At 42.1% G+C, this 17,387-nt stretch overlaps 1 protein-coding gene across 3 annotated transcripts; it reads right to left on the reverse strand.

Moving 5' to 3' along the window:
- Window positions 1-335: 335 nt before the first annotated feature.
- LOC139391127 (ankyrin repeat and SOCS box protein 12-like) lies at window positions 336-15,290 on the reverse strand. 3 transcript variants are annotated; one of them, XR_011629564.1, is made up of 6 exons: window positions 15,077-15,290; window positions 5,708-5,867; window positions 4,964-5,146; window positions 3,909-4,437; window positions 1,002-3,679; window positions 336-741 (listed from the first exon to the last, which is right to left on the reverse strand). XR_011629564.1 is itself a non-coding variant. In XM_071138675.1 (6 exons), exons 3-6 carry the CDS (start codon window positions 5,861-5,863, stop codon window positions 3,546-3,548), a joined length of 1,002 nt encoding a protein of 333 aa, XP_070994776.1. In that variant the 5' UTR covers window positions 5,864-5,867; window positions 6,964-7,048; window positions 15,077-15,282; the 3' UTR covers window positions 898-3,545. The 3 variants fall into 3 exon arrangements, 2 of the variants coding, with proteins under 2 accessions (XP_070994776.1, XP_070994775.1); XM_071138675.1 differs by lacking the exon at window positions 336-741 and adding an exon at window positions 6,964-7,048 and having other exon boundaries at window positions 898-3,679; window positions 15,077-15,282; XM_071138674.1 differs by lacking the exon at window positions 336-741 and having other exon boundaries at window positions 898-3,679; window positions 15,077-15,227.
- Window positions 15,291-17,387: the final 2,097 nt, after the last annotated feature.

The following is a 17,387-nucleotide window of genomic DNA, read 5'->3' on the forward strand; positions in this document are numbered from 1 at the left end:
ATATCACTGAATATCACTGAATATCACTTTGAATATCACTGTGAATATCACTGTGAATATCACTGTGAATATCACAGGGAAACAGAGATATATATCCAGTGTATTTTCCAGGCTGTTATTGTAGTACCACACCATTGCACTGGGGATGTGGATCTGTTGAATGTGAGGGACATTTCACTGTTATTGTCTGACAAACTCTAAGATTATTTACATAACATTTAGATGAAATAATTTCATTTAGATTTGAATCAGTTGTTCTATTGATGTCCTGCGTGTGTTATTGAAAGACGTAGAGGGTTTGACAGAAGGACATCATGGTATGAGAAGACTGTATAGTTAGTCAGCATTTGGTTTATTTACATTTCTTTTCCAATTCAACATCCACAGTTTTGAGAAGCTAACTGACATAAAATGGTGAGGAAACAGACAGAACAGTCATACTACCTGTGACTAGCAGCTAGCTACATGAAATGGTGAGGAAACAGACAGAACTGTCATACTACCTGTGACTAGCAGCTAGCTACATGTGCATACTGTATAAACAACAGATCATATATGATATTACAATATTGGTATTTTGCGTTGGAGACAGCCAACAGTGTTGTTTCAGTTTTAGGTTTGCATCTCAAATGGCACCCTATTCCCTATATAGTGCACTACTTTGACCAGTGCTCCATGGGTCCTGTTCAAAAGTAGGGCACTATAATGGTAATAGGGTCCCATTTGAGATCCAGTTCCAGCCTCAGTACCAGAGACCCAGTTCTAGTATCAGTACCAGAGACCCAGTTCTAGTCTCAGTACCAGGGACCCAGTTCTAGTCTCAGTACCAGAGACCCAGTTCTATCCTCAATACCAGGGACCCAGTTCTATCCTCAGTACCAGAGACCCAGTTCTAGCCTCAGTACCAGAGACCCAGTTCTATCCTCAGTACCAGAGACCCAGTTCCAGCCTCAGTACCAGAGACCCAGTTCTAGTCTCAGTACCAAAGACCCAGTTCTAGCCTCAGTACCAGAGACCCAGTTCTAGTCTCAGTACCAGAGACCCAGTTCTATCCTCAATACCAGAGACCCAGTTCTAGTCTCAGTACCAGAGACCCAGTTCTATCCTCAATACCAGAGACCCAGTTCTATCCTCAGTACCAGAGACCCAGTTCTATCCTCAACACCAGAGACCCAGTTCTAGTCTCAGTACCAGAGACTCAGTTCTATCCTCAGTACCAGGGACCCAGTTCTATCCTCAGTACCAGAGACCCAGTTCTAGTCTCAGTACCAGAGACTCAGTTCTATCCTCAGTACCAGAGACCCAGTTCTATCCTCAGTACCAGAGACCCAGTTCTAGCCTCAGTACCAGAGACCCAGTTCTATCCTCAGTACCAGAAACCCAGTTCTAGCCTCAGTACCAGAGACCCAGTTCTATCCCCAGTACCAGAGACCCAGTTCTATCCTCAGTACCAGAGACCCAGTTCTATCCCCAGTACCAGAGACCCAGTTCTAGCCTCAGTACCAGAGACCCAGTTCTATCCTCAGTACCAGAGACCCAGTTCTATCCCCAGTACCAGAGACCCAGTTCTAGCCTCAGTACCAGGTAGATGCATGGTGTTTTGTGGCATCCAGAGTTCTGCATGACACATGAGATGAACTCTTTGAAGATGTGGTTTTCTCTTTTAACAACCAACCTGCTTTCCATTATTTTACAACCTTCCACTGTTTCATTCCATGTAATGATATGATATGAGAAATCTGTAGCAGACATTATACATACTGTGCCCTGGTTTTGTCCCAAATGGCATCATATTCTCTAGTATCTATAGGCCCTGATCAAAAGGAGTACACTATACAGGGAATAGGTTGCCACTGGGATGTACACACAGTCATCATTACAAATCCTTGTTGCTTTTCTCTAGTTGGTTTCAGAACAGTCAGGGTACTAATGTATGGACACTGAAACAGATAACAAGACAAGTAACAAGTTTAGTTGGAGCTACTGGGCTGTTCACTGTACATTCACATTGCCATCTAGAATGGGGGGGGGTTGGGGGGGGGTTGGACTCTGGTATGACTCCTATTTTATCTGACAGTCTGAAATGTCATCACCATGTTTGTACAGTACAAATAGCAGGAACATATATTTTCTCTCTGACCTTAGATTGTTTGTTTTGATTGGTTGTGGAAATTGAAAAGCCAACTCTGAAACTAAGTCATGCCTATTCAAATGCTGAAACTGTGAAGGGGGACCGTTGAAAAGTCTATATGTTTTGATGTAATCAAAGAGCACTGGGAATTATTACGTTGTATTTCACTGTAAAAACGGAACCACTTCTGATATAACTGTACTTTAGTTGAAATTAAAACCTCTATATACTGAACTGTGTCGTAAGGTCAATGGGGACGTTAGACAGGATATGCTCATCCTGTAATGTGATGTCATATCCTGTGTGTGTACGAATTATTCTGTTAAAATAAGGCAATGTCTTCTTCCTGTTTGTTTGCTGCTCCTCTGACTGACTGGGTTTAAACCAGTTTTTTTTATTTGGGTATTTGGTATTTTATTAGGATCCCCATTAGCTGTTGCAAAAGCAGCAGCCAGTCTTCCTGGGGTTCCACACAAAACATGAAACATGACATGATACAGAACATTAATAGACAAGAACAGCTCAAGGACAGAACTACATACATTTTTTAAAAAGGCACACGTAGCCTACATATGAATACATACATGCAAACTATCTGGGTCAAGTAGGGGACAGGCGTTGTGCCGTTGCTTATTTGTTTTTTGAAACCAGGTTAGAACCTCTGTTTGACCGACTGGGTTTGAACCTGGGATTGAATGATTGGGTTTGAACCTGGGTCTTGCGCAATCCACAAGACTATGTCATTGAGCTAAAGCCTCAGAATTAACTGAATAACTTCAGTCTTCAGCAAGGTAACTCATAATGTGAGAGAGATTCCACAAATTACATTGTTTTTGTAGCTTGACTAAAGATTACTTCCAAACGGTGAGCAGTGATTTCATAGACGGAGAATACATTTACTGTGGTAGTGTGACACCTAGTGGTTACTTATGGCTTTACACTTACAAAATGTTTCTCCTGAAGCTCTGTGCACTTATATAACTGTCCAGAAGAGGGCAGTGTCTTCACCATGGTTTCAGTTGACTTCAACCAATTTCCAATGATTACATTTACGCACGGTGTGCTGAATTCAATCACAGAGATTAAGTTAAATAAATGTGTTTCTTCTAATTAAACCTCTACAACTATTCAAAGGCAAACTTGGCATAATTATTATTCACACTTCCAATAAAAACAGAACAAAACTGGGCTTTGCAGCCCATGTCGCACTCAGTAGAGACAGTAGAAGACAGTATGAAATTATCACACTTTTTGTTTACATTTTGCAGAAATCCTCCTCCATATTGCTTTCACCTAAAATGTGTTTTCAGAACAGTGGAGATGAAGCAGAGGAATCCCATATTGAGAGCCATATAGGGTATCTATTTGTGACATCATCTTCATCATACAGAGTTCAGAGGTCAGGAGATAGAGGTCAGGGGAGATGTTTCAGGTAGTTCCTCAGTATCTGGGGAATGTCCAAGCAGTCTATGGACGTCATTTTATTAACCACGGGGAGGTAGCTCCGTATCGCGAGCCGTGTCTGTGACATCAGAGTATTGGGACAAACTGGAAACAAAACACAGGGGAGGTTCTAGTTAATTCAGGGGAGGTTCTAGTTAATTCAGGGGAGGTTCTAGTTAATTCAGTGAAAATCGAGAAAGTCTCCAGTGTTCTCATCATTAACAACCGTCAATCAGTTAGAGATACAGAACAGACTGAATATGTGAAGGTCAAATATGTAACAAATGTAACGAATCTGTAACAACTGTTTAACAAGTGTGTGTGATGTTCTCACCTCTCTCCTTGAGCAGCAAAGCCACCGCTTCGTTCTGCTTGGTGGTCTTGTCAATAATCAACGTGGGCAGATACATGTCTGCCCCAAAGTCTATGAGCAGCTGTATGTATTCCACTCCACAGTCATACCTCAGACACATATCCAGCACCGTCTTGGGCTGCTTGATCCTGGCCAGCATCTTCTCTGACTTACAGTTATAGTTAGGATTAGCCCCATGGAGCAGCAGCAGCTTAAAACAGTCCAGGTGTCCATATACAGCGGATATGTACAGGGGTCCCCTGCAGGCTGTGGCGTTGGAGGCCCACTCAGGGACTTTGAGCCAGACGTCGACCTCGGCTCCGAACTGAAGCAGCTCCCTGAGGACCTCCACGTCTCCCTCGCGGGCGGCGGTCAGCACCGGGGAACAGTTGTTGTACGGGCTGCCGTTGGGGTCGGCTCCAGCCTTCAGTAACACCACAACACAGTCCAGGTGTTTACCACTGACCGCTGTAAACAGAGGGGTCTGGGCCTTCACATCTAGACTGTCCACCTGTAAAACCAATCAATCACCAAACAATAATTAATCAATAGGTTAAATCACATTTATTTAGAAAGCCCTTTTTTATGTCAGCAGCTGTCACAACGGGCTTTTACAGTAACATAGAGTAAAGGACCGTTGTTTGAATCAACCGTATAATAAACCATGTCAGCAGCTGTCACAACGGGCTTTTACAGTAACATAGAGTAAAGGACCGTTGTTTGAATCAACCGTATAATAAACCATGTCAGCAGCTGTCACAACGGGCTTTTACAGTAACATAGAGTAAAGGACCGTTGTTTGAATCAACCGTATAATAAACCATGTCAGCAGCTGTCACAACGGGCTTTTACAGTAACATAGAGTAAAGGACCGTTGTTTGAATCAACCGTATAATAAACCATGTCAGCAGCTGTCACAACGGGCTTTTACAGTAACATAGAGTAAAGGACCGTTGTTTGAATCAACCCTATAATAAACCATGTCAGGTGTCTGGGTTGGAGAAGCTAGCCCAAAGTCTTCTATCGGTATATCTCACCTCCGCTCCGTGCTCCAGCAGGAGTTCCAGACACCTCAGGTTTCCGTGTGCTGCGGAGGTCCGTAGAGGGGTAACAGGGATCCCCCAGCCGCTTCTGCTGTTGATAGACTTTCTGTAGCTCTCCTGGGACAACAGCTCAGCTAACACCACCACGTCACCACTGCTCACTGCCTGGTTCAGAGCCTGGGGAACAGAGCAGTATTATACCTCCACTTACCATACACACCGTGTTATTGGGTTGCACTGCTGGGTAGCATTCACTACACTCAAAACAAAACAGAGAGATGCTATCTGAACTTGTTCAATAAGATATTTTTTATTTAACTAGGCATGTCAGTTAGGAACAAATTCTTATTGTCAATGACAGGCTAGGAACAGTGCCTTGTTAATGGGCAGAATAACAGATTTGTTACCTTATCAGATTGTCTCTATCTTGTCTCAGATTACCTTGTTACCTTATCATCTCGGGGATTCGATTTTGCAACCTTTTGGTTACTAGTCCAACACTCTAACCACTAGGCTACATGCCGCCCCATCAATAAGATGTGTTCGCTGACATTTTCTGTTGGACATAATTTTGAAACTCTTTGCTACGGAGTCTCCAAATGAATACGACCCTAGTTAGGTCACACCCATATAGACTTGGGAAGTCACCCCAGTGGGTCTGATGCTGTGTAAGTCTACTGATGCTGTCCCAGTGATAGGTTGCTAAGTTACAAAGCACTGCAAGCTCATTGGTTGTACCTGGCCATGCTCATTGTCCTCCTCATCCTCTTCCTTGGGCTGAAGCAGAGAGAAGATCTTGGAGACATCCATTAGACTCATCTTGAGAGGGTTGGTGGCTGTGTTGATACTGTCTAGGACCATACTGTTACTATAGATATAACAGTTGCAACTCATCCATCTGATGAGAGAGAGAGAGAAGAGAGAGAGAGAGAGAGAGAGAGAGAGAGAGAGAGAGAGAGAGAGAGAGAGAGAGGCAAAAAGAAAGAGAACGAGAGAGAGAGACAAAAAGAAAGAGAACGAGAGAGAGAGACAAAAAGAAAGAGAACGAGAGAGAGAGACAAAAAGAAAGAGAACGAGAGAGAGAGACAAAGAAAGAGAGAGAGAGAGAATGGTAGAGAGAGAGACAAAAAGAAAGAGAGAGAGAGAGAATGGTAGAGAGAGAGACAAAAGGAAAGAGAACGAGAGAGAGAGACAAAAAGAAAGAGAACGAGAGAGAGAGACAAAAAGAAAGAGAACGAGAGAGAGAGACAAAAAGAAAGAGAAAGTGAGAGAGAGACAAAGAAAGAGAACGAGAGAGAGAGACAAAAAGAAAGAGAACGAGAGAGAGAGACAAAAAGAAAGAGAACGAGAGAGAGAGACAAAAAGAAAGAGAACGAGAGAGAGAGACAAAAAGAAAGAGAACGAGAGAGAGAGACAAAGAAAGAGAACGAGAGAGAGAGACAAAAAGAAAGAGAACGAGAGAGAGAGACAAAGAAAGAGAGAGAGAGAGAATGGTAGAGAGAGAGACAAAAAGAAAGAGAGAGAGAGAGAGGGGAGGGGAATATAAATAATTGAATGAATAAACTTTATAGATCCTCGTAGGGAAAATGTATATTGTCACCAGCATTAGAAACAGAGAATACAGACACATTTTTTTTTTTTTTTTTTTTTTTTTTTTTTTTTTTTTACCTTTATTTAGCCAGGCAAGTCAGTTAAGAACAAATTCTTATTTTCAATGACGGCCTGGGAACAGTGGGTTAACTGCCTGTTCAGGGGCAGAACGACAGATTTGTACCTTGTCAGCTCGGGGGTTTGAACTCGCAACCTTCCGGTTACTAGTCCAACGCTCTAACCACTAGGCTACCCTGCCGCCCCACATAGCTAAACTGACTGGGTTTGTACCAGCTCTCTTTTTTTACCATTTAACTAGGCAAGTCAGTTAAGAACAAATTCTTATTTTCAATGACGGCCTAGGAACAGTGGCCTTGTTCAGGGGTAGAATGACAGATTTGTACCTTGTCAGCTTGGAGGGTTTGAACTTGCAACCTTCCGGTTACTAGTACAACACTCTAACCTCTAGGCTACCCTGCCGCCCCTCATCTGTGCTTCAGGACAGGAATAGATTAAAGATAATAGACCGGGAATAGATTGAGACAGGGAATAGATAATAGACAGGAAATAGATAATAGACAGGAAATAGATAGAGACAGGAATATATAGAGACGGAATAGATCATAGACAGGGAATAGATAGAGACAGGAATAGATAGAGACGGAATAGATAGAGACATGGAATAGATAGAGACAGGAAAAGATAGAGACATGGAATAGATAATAGACAGGGAATAGATAGACAGGAATAGATAGAGACAGGGATAGGGAATAAACAGGAATAGATAGAGACAGGGAATAGATAGAGACAGGGATAGAGAATAAACAGGAATAGATAGAGACAGGGATAGAGAATAAATAGGAATAGAGAGAGACAGGGATAGATAGAGACAGGGATAGATAGAGACAGGAATAGATAGAGACAGGGATAGAGAATAAACAGGAATATATAGAGACAGGGATAGAGAATAAACAGGAATAGATAGAGACAGGGATAGATAGAGACAGGGATAGAGATTAAACAGGAATAGATAGAGACAGGGATAGAGAATAAACAGGAATAGATAGAGACAGGGATAGAAAGAGACAGGGATAGAGAATAAACAGGAATAGATAGAGACAGGGATAGAGAATAAACAGGAATAGATAGAGACAGGGATAGAGAATAAACAGGAATAGATAGAGACAGGGATAGAGAATAAACAGGAATAGATAGAGACAGGGATAGATAGAGACAGGGATAGATAGAGACAGGGATAGAGATTAAACAGGAATAGATAGAGACAGGGATAGATAGAGACAGGGATAGATAGAGACAGGGATAGAGATTAAACAGGAATAGATAGAGACAGGGATAGAGAATAAACAGGAATAGATAGAGACAGGGATAGATAGAGACAGGAATAGATAGAGACAGGAATAGATAGAGACAGGGATAGATAGAGACAGGAATAGATAGAGACAGGAATAGATAGAGACAGGGATAGATAGAGACAGGAATAGATAGAGACAGGGATAGATAGAGACAGGGATAGAGATTAAACAGGAATAGATAGAGACAGGAATAGATAGAGACAGGGATAGATAGAGACAGGGATAGAGAATAAACAGGGATAGAGAATAGAGACAGGGATAGATAGATAGATAGATAGATAGATAGATAGATAGATAGATAGATAGATAGATAGATAGAGACATACCAATTAGGATTTGGCTAAAAATACTTGAATCAGTCATAGAGCCCATTGCCCTTTATGGTTGTGAGGTCTGGGGTCCGCTCACCAACCAAGACTTCACAAAATGGGACAAACACCAAATTGAGACTCTGCACGCAGAATTCTGCAAAAATATCCTCCGTGTACAACGTAGAACACCAAATAATGCATGCAGAGCAGAATTAGGCCGATACCCACTAATTATCAAAATCCAGAAAAGAGCCGTTAAATTCTACAACCACCTAAAAGGAAGTGATTCACAAACCTTCCATAACAAAGCCATCACCTACAGAGAGATGAACCTGGAGAAGAGTCCCCTAAGCAAGCTGGTCCTGGGGCTCTGTTCACAAACACAAACACACCCTACAGAGCCCCAGGACAACAGCACAATTAGACCCAACCAAATCATGAGAAAACAAAAAGATAATTACTTGACACATTGGAAAGAATTAACAAAAAAACAGAGCAAACTAGAATGCTATTTGGCCCTAAACAGAGAGTACACAGCGGCAGAATACCTGACCACTGTGACTGACCCAAAATTAAGGAAAGCTTTGACTATGTACAGACTCAGTGAGCATAGCCTTGCTATTGAGAAAGGCCGCCGTAGGCAGACATGGCTCTCAAGAGAAGACAGGCTATGTGCTCACTGCCCACAAAATGAGGTGGAAACTGAGCTGCACCTCCTAACCTCCTGCCCAATGTATGACCATATTAGAGAGACATATTTCCCTCAGATTACACAGATCCACAAAGAATTCGAAAACAAATCCAAATTTGAAAAACTCCCATATCTACTGGGTGAAATTCCACAGTGTGCCATCACAGCAGCAAGATTTGTGACCTGTTGCCACGAGAAAAGGGCAACCAGTGAAGAACACACACTATTGTAAATACAACCCATATTTATGCTTATTTATTTTATCTTGTGTTCTTTAACCATTTGTACATTGTTAAAACACTGTATATATATATATATATAATATGACATTTGTAATGTCTTTACTGTTTTGAAACCTCTGTATGTGTAATGTTTACTGTTAATTTTTGTTGTTTTTCACTTTATATTTTCACTTTGTATGTTGTCTACCTCACTTGCTTTGGCAATGTTAACACATGTTTCCCATGCCAATAAAGCCCTTGAATTGAATTGAATTGAATTGAATTGACAGGGATAGAGAATAAACAGGGATAGAGAATAAACAGGGATAGATAGAGACAGGGATAGATAGAGACAGGAATAGATAGAGACAGGGATAGATAATAAACAGGAATAGATAGAGACAGGAATAGATAGAGACAGGGATAGAGATTAAACAGGGATAGAGAATAAACAGGAATAGATAGAGACAGGGATAGAGAATAAACAGGGATAGATAGAGACAGGGATAGATAATAAACAGGGATAGATAGAGACAGGGATAGATAATAAACAGGGATAGATAGAGACAGGAATAGATAGAGACAGGGATAGAGAATAAACAGGGATAGATAGAGACAGGGATAGATAATAAACAGGGATAGATAGAGACAGGGATAGATAGAGACAGGGATAGAGAATAAACAGGAATAGATAGAGACAGGGATAGATAATAAACAGGAATAGATAGAGACAGGGATAGATAGAGACAGGGATAGATAGAGACAGGGATAGATAGAGACAGGGATAGATAATAAACAGGGATAGATAGAGACAGGGATAGATAATAAACAGGAATAGATAGAGACAGGGATAGATAATAAACAGGGATAGATAGAGACAGGGATAGATAGAGACAGGGATAGATAGAGACATGGATAGATAGAGACAGGAATAGATAATAAACAGGGATAGATAGAGACAGGGATAGATAGAGACAGGGATAGATAGAGACAGGGATAGATAATAAACAGGGATAGATAGAGACAGGGATAGATAATAAACAGGGATAGATAGAGACAGGGATCGATAGAGACAGGGATAGATAGAGACAGGGATAGATAATAAACAGGGATAGATAGAGACAGGGATAGATAATAAACAGGGATAGATAGAGACAGGGATAGATAATAAACAGGGATAGATAGAGACAGGGATAGATAGAGACAGGGATCGATAGAGACAGGGATAGATAGAGACAGGGATAGATAATAAACAGGGATAGATAATAAACAGGGATAGATAGAGACAGGGATAGATAATAAACAGGGATAGATAGAGACAGGGATAGATAATAAACAGGGATAGATAGAGACAGGGATAGATAATAAACAGGGATAGATAGAGACAGGGATAGATAATAAACAGGGATAGATAGAGACAGGGATAGATAATAAACAGGGATAGATAGAGACAGGGATCGATAGAGACAGGGATAGAGAATAAACAGGGATAGATAGAGACAGGGATAGATAGAGACAGGGATAGATAGAGACAGGGATAGATAATAAACAGGGATAGATAGAGACAGGGATAGATAATAAACAGGGATAGATAGAGACAGGGATAGATAGAGACAGGGATAGATAGAGACAGGGATAGATAATAAACAGGGATAGATAATAAACAGGGATAGATAGAGACAGGGATAGATAATAAACAGGGATAGATAGAGACAGGGATAGATAATAAACAGGGATAGATAGAGACAGGGATAGATAATAAACAGGGATAGATAGAGACAGGGATAGATAATAAACAGGGATAGATAGAGACAGGGATAGATAATAAACAGGGATAGATAGAGACAGGGATCGATAGAGACAGGGATAGAGAATAAACAGGGATAGATAGAGACAGGGATAGATAGAGACAGGGATAGATAATAAACAGGGATAGATAGAGACAGGGATAGATAATAAACAGGGATAGATAGAGACAGGGATAGATAATAAACAGGGATAGATAGAGACAGGGATAGATAATAAACAGGGATAGATAGAGACAGGGATAGATAGAGACAGGGATAGATAGAGACAGGGATAGATAATAAACAGGGATAGATAGAGACAGGGATAGATAGAGACAGGGATAGATAATAAACAGGGATAGATAATAAACAGGGATAGATAGAGACAGGATAGATAGAGACAGATAGATAAACAGGGATAGATAGAGACAGGGATAGATAGAGACAGGGATAGATAATAAACAGGGATAGATAGAGACAGGGATAGATAATAAACAGGGATAGATAGAGACAGGGATAGATAATAAACAGGGATAGATAGAGACAGGGATAGATAGAGACAGGGATAGATAGAGACAGGGATAGATAATAAACAGGGATAGATAGAGACAGGGATAGATAGAGACAGGGATAGATAATAAACAGGGATAGATAATAAACAGGGATAGATAGAGACAGGGATAGATAATAAACAGGGATAGATAGAGACAGGGATAGATAGAGACAGGGATAGATAATAAACAGGGATAGATAGAGACAGGGATAGATAATAAACAGGGATAGATAGAGACAGGGATAGATAATAAACAGGGATAGATAGAGACAGGGATAGATAATAAACAGGGATAGATAATAAACAGGGATAGATAATAAACAGGGATAGATAATAAACAGGGATAGATAGAGACAGGGATAGATAATAAACAGGGATAGATAGAGACAGGGATAGATAATAAACAGGGATAGATAGAGACAGGGATAGATAGAGACAGGGATAGATAGAGACAGGGATAGATAATAAACAGGGATAGATAGAGACAGGGATAGATAGAGACAGGGATAGATAATAAACAGGGATAGATAGAGACAGGGATAGATAATAAACAGGGATAGATAGAGACAGGGATAGATAATAAACAGGGATAGATAGAGACAGGGATAGATAATAAACAGGGATAGATAGAGACAGGGATAGATAATAAACAGGGATAGATAGAGACAGGGATAGATAATAAACAGGGATAGATAGAGACAGGGATAGATAGAGACAGGGATAGATAATAAACAGGGATAGATAGAGACAGGGATAGATAATAAACAGGGATAGATAATAAACAGGGATAGATAATAAACAGGGATAGATAGAGACAGGGATAGATAGAGACAGGGATAGAGAATAAACAGGGATAGATAGAGACAGGGATAGATAATAAACAGGGATAGATAATAAACAGGGATAGATAGAGACAGGGATAGATAATAAACAGGGATAGATAGAGACAGGGATAGATAATAAACAGGGATAGATAATAAACAGGGATAGATAGAGACAGGGATAGATAATAAACAGGGATAGATAATAAACAGGGATAGATAGAGACAGGGATAGAGAATAAACAGGGATAGATAGAGACAGGGATAGATAATAAACAGGGATAGATAGAGACAGGGATAGATAATAAACAGGGATAGATAGAGACAGGGATAGATAATAAACAGGGATAGATAGAGACAGGGATAGATAATAAACAGGGATAGATAGAGACAGGGATAGATAATAAACAGGGATAGATAGAGACAGGGATAGAGAATAAACAGGGATAGATAATAAACAGGGATAGATAGAGACAGGGATAGAGAATAAACAGGGATAGATAATAAACAGGGATAGATAGAGACAGGGATAGAGAATAAACAGGGATAGATAATAAACAGGGATAGATAGAGACAGGGATAGAGAATAAACAGGGATAGATAATAAACAGGGATAGATAGAGACAGGGATAGAGAATAAACAGGGATAGATAATAAACAGGGATAGATAGAGACAGGGATAGAGAATAAACAGGGATAGATAATAAACAGGGATAGATAGAGACAGGGATAGATAGAGACAGGGATAGATAATAAACAGGGATAGATAGAGACAGGGATAGATAATAAACAGGGATAGATAGAGACAGGGATAGATAATAAACAGGGATAGATAATAAACAGGGATAGATAGAGACAGGGATAGAGAATAAACAGGGATAGATAATAAACAGGGATAGATAGAGACAGGGATAGATAGAGACAGGGATAGATAATAAACAGGGATAGATAGAGACAGGGATAGATAATAAACAGGGATAGATAGAGACAGGGATAGATAGAGACAGGGATAGATAGAGACAGGGATAGATAATAAACAGGGATAGATAGAGACAGGGATAGATAGAGACAGGGATAGATAGAGACAGGGATAGATAATAAACAGGGATAGATAATAAACAGGGATAGATAGAGACAGGGATAGATAGAGACAGGGATAGATAGAGACAGGGATAGATAGAGACAGGGATAGATAGAGACAGGGATAGATAGAGACAGGGATAGATAATAAACAGGGATAGATAGAGACAGGGATAGATAGAGACAGGGATAGATAGAGACAGGGATAGATAGAGACAGGGATAGATAATAAACAGGGATAGATAGAGACAGGGATAGATAGAGACAGGGATAGATAGAGACAGGGATAGATAGAGACAGGGATAGATAGAGACAGGGATAGATAATAAACAGGGATAGATAGAGACAGGGATAGATAGAGACAGTGATAGATAGAGACAGGGATAGATAGAGACAGGGATAGATAGAGACAGGGATAGATAGAGACAGGGATAGATAGAGACAGGGATAGATAGAGACAGGGATAGATAATAAACAGGGATAGATAGAGACAGGGATAGATAGAGACAGGGATAGATAATAAACAGGGATAGATAGAGACAGGGATAGATAATAAACAGGGATAGATAGAGACAGGGATAGATAATAAACAGGGATAGATAATAAACAGGGATAGATAGAGACAGGGATAGATAATAAACAGGGATAGATAGAGACAGGGATAGATAGAGACAGGAATAGATAGAGACAGGGATAGATAGAGACAGGGATAGATAATAAACAGGGATAGATAGAGACAGGGATAGATAATAAACAGGGATAGATAGAGACAGGGATAGATAGAGACAGGGATAGATAGAGACAGGGATAGATAGAGACAGGGATAGATAATAAACAGGGATAGATAGAGACAGGGATAGATAATAAACAGGGATAGATAGAGACAGGGATAGATAATAAACAGGGATAGATAGAGACAGGGATAGATAATAAACAGGGATAGATAGAGACAGGGATAGATAATAAACAGGAATAGATAGAGACAGGGATAGATAATAAACAGGAATAGATAGAGACAGGGATAGATAATAAACAGGGATAGATAGAGACAGGGATAGATAATAAACAGGGATAGATAGAGACAGGGATAGATAGAGACAGGGATAGATAATAAACAGGGATAGATAGAGACAGGGATAGATAATAAACAGGGATAGATAGAGACAGGGATAGATAATAAACAGGGATAGATAGAGACAGGGATAGATAATAAACAGGGATAGATAGAGACAGGGATAGATAGAGACAGGGATAGATAGAGAACACATAGAACTCAATACACAGTATTACATTATAAACCTTTTTCTAATTCAGTTCATTTAGTCTCAGACGTCGGCAAATGTTTTTTTAGGAGCCAAGTGGGATGAACACTTGTTGAAATAGACATTTCTATATAAGGGTTAAATTAGTGAAAGTCTTCATCTTATGAGTATGCACTAGTTTTCAGAAAGGGCATAATGTTGAGATTGATTGAGAAAATGAAATGTTTCTGAATATTTTTCTCTATTTGCGTAAACAATTATCATGGAAAATATGATAAAAGACAACAGATTTGGGGACTGTTAAAAACATCCATCCCAGACACAATCCCATTCCCCATTTAACTCCTTCTATAGCTACCATGATCCAAAGACCCCAGAGCCACACAGCAAATGGTGGTTAACAATGCTTTCCACTTACCTCACCCACAGGGTCACCAACCAGTGATCTCTCTGCCAACAATGTTACTCAGGACGTTGGTAGTAAAAGTTTCCTCTCTTTAATAACTCCATGGTCCATCGCTGACGTGGAAGAAGAGGAGAAGACGCCAAGAGGAATGTGTCGCTGTATCCACACAGGGACTGGGGTCTGAGAGCTGAGACGGGTGTGTTACTTTCTAACACAGCAGACCAGAGAGGGGGTCTGGCTGGCTGGGTGTTGCTGGGGGGGCTAATTTTAGGCCCACGGATAGACCTACCTAAACTTCCATTCTTGGAGAACTGTGAGAGTTATAATTAGATGGATGATAAGACTGGTGACACTGACACTCAGGCTGTGAGTTGGGTTGGTGGGCAGGGGCCTTGGTACTCCCTGGTGTTTCACTGTGTCCTGAGTAAAGATCACATGATATGGCAGCACTTCTGTAACAGCAGTAGAAATACATGGCTAGACTACTGTACCAGAAAACATGTCATCAGATGTGTGATCTGAAATCAGATAGGCTGACTTCAGTCTATTTTCATTTCGGCTTGCCAAGCTCACAGAAAGGAACTTTAACCCTTTAGGTTTCTCAGATCTTTAATAAAGTGTCAGTGTGTGTTTGAATCCTATAAGAGAAATGCTTTGTGCTGTATTGTGTCTATGTGTAACAGGCCTGTCATCACCTCCATTTCTTTAGTTTACACAGTGACTGGAAACCATCTTATAGCCTGTGTGCAGCTGTTTGACTGTCAGAGAGGCTGCTGTTCACCCAGCCCTGCCCTCAGAATCATGATCAGCTGTTCACCCAGCCCTGCCCTCAGAATCATGATCAGCTGTTCACCCAGCCCTGCCCTCAGAATCATGATCTGCTGTTCACACAGCCCTGCCCTGCCCTCAGAATCATGATCAGCTGTTCACCCAGCCCTGCCCTCAGAATCATGATCAGCTGTTCACCCAGCCCTGCCCTCAGAATCATGATCAGCTGTTCACCCAGCCCTGCCCTCAGAATCATGATCAGCTGTTCACACAGCCCTGCCCTGCCCTCAGAACCATGATCAGCTGTTCACACAGCCCTGCCCTGCCCTCAGAACCATGATCAGCTGTTCACACAGCCCTGCCCTACCCTCAGAACCATGATCAGCTGTTCACACAGCCCTGCCCTCAGAACCATGATCAGCTGTTCACACAGCCCTGCCCTGCCCTCAGAACCATGATCAGCTGTTCACACAGCCCTGCCCTGCCCTCAGAACCATGATCAGCTGTTCACACAGCCCTGCCCTGCCCTCAGAACCATGATCAGCTGTTCACAAAGCCCTGCCCTGCCCTCATAACCATGATCATCTGTTCACACAGCCCTGCCCTGCCCTCAGAACCATGATCAGCTGTTCACACAGCCCTGCCTAGCTAGCATCAATCCGACTTTTGTCACCGCCTCTTGTTAAGTCATTCAGTTGTACGTCAGTCGATCAGAAAATCCTGAAAGTAATATCACATAGTGGCCACTGTTTTTGATATGAGGTCGGTTTGTTCAACCTTTGAAAGCCAAATGTACGTTAAAGAACTCGTACTGTTAAACAAATGCGGCGCCATGTTGCCGGAAGTTGTGTTCGCTAGACTAGAAGTGGCATTTCCGGCGGCGTGAAAAGGGTATTTTTCTTGGCCCTAGGCACGGAGGAGAACTAGGCACAGGAGATCTACTGCAGGAGAATGACACAGGTCAACAATCAACTGAACCCAGAAACTGGAGGAGAGAGAGGCAGGGGGAGAGCAGCCCTCAGGGGAGAGCAGCCCTCAGAGGGAGAGCAGCCCTCAGGGGAGAGCAGCCCTCAGGGGGAGAGCAGCCCTCAGTGGGAGAGCAGCCCTCAGGGGGAGAGCAGCCCTCAGGGGGAGAGCAGCCCTCAGTGGGAGAGCAGTCCTCAGTGGGAGAGCAGTCCTCAGGGGAGAGCAGCCCTCAGGGGGAGAGCAGCCCTCAGGGGGAGAGCAGCCCTCAGTTGGAGAGCAGCCCTCGGGGGGAGAGCAGCCCTCAGGGGGAGAGCAGTCCTCAGGGGAGAGCAGCCCTCAGGGGGAGAGCAGCCCTCGGGGGAGAGCAGCCCTCAGGGGGAGAGCAGCCCTCAGGGGAGAGCAGCCCTCAGGGGGAGAGCAGTCCTCAGGGGGAGAGCAGCCCTCAGGGGGAGAGCAGCCCTCGGGGAAAGAACAGCCCTCAGGGGGAGAGCAGCCCTCAGGGGGAGAGCAGCCCTCAGGGGAGAGCAGCCCTCGGGGGGAGAGCAGCCCTCGGGGGGAGAGCAGCCCTCGGGGGGAGAGCAGCCCTCAG

Source organism: Oncorhynchus clarkii, chromosome 31 (genome assembly GCF_045791955.1).
Source record: "Oncorhynchus clarkii lewisi isolate Uvic-CL-2024 chromosome 31, UVic_Ocla_1.0, whole genome shotgun sequence".
NCBI classification, from domain to species: Eukaryota; Metazoa; Chordata; class Actinopteri; order Salmoniformes; family Salmonidae; genus Oncorhynchus; species Oncorhynchus clarkii.

Coding starts and splice junctions, on each gene's coding strand:
- LOC139391127 (XM_071138675.1), bottom strand. CDS start 5,863: ATGAGTTGCAACTGTTATATCTATAGTAACAGTATGGTCCTAGACAGT. Junction 5,147..5,707: donor AGGACAATGAGCATGGCCAG/GTACAACCAATG, acceptor TCTGTTCCCCAG/GCTCTGAACCAGGCAGTGAG. Junction 3,680..3,908: donor TTTGCTGCTCAAGGAGAGAG/GTGAGAACATCA, acceptor TTTTGTTTCCAG/TTTGTCCCAATACTCTGATG.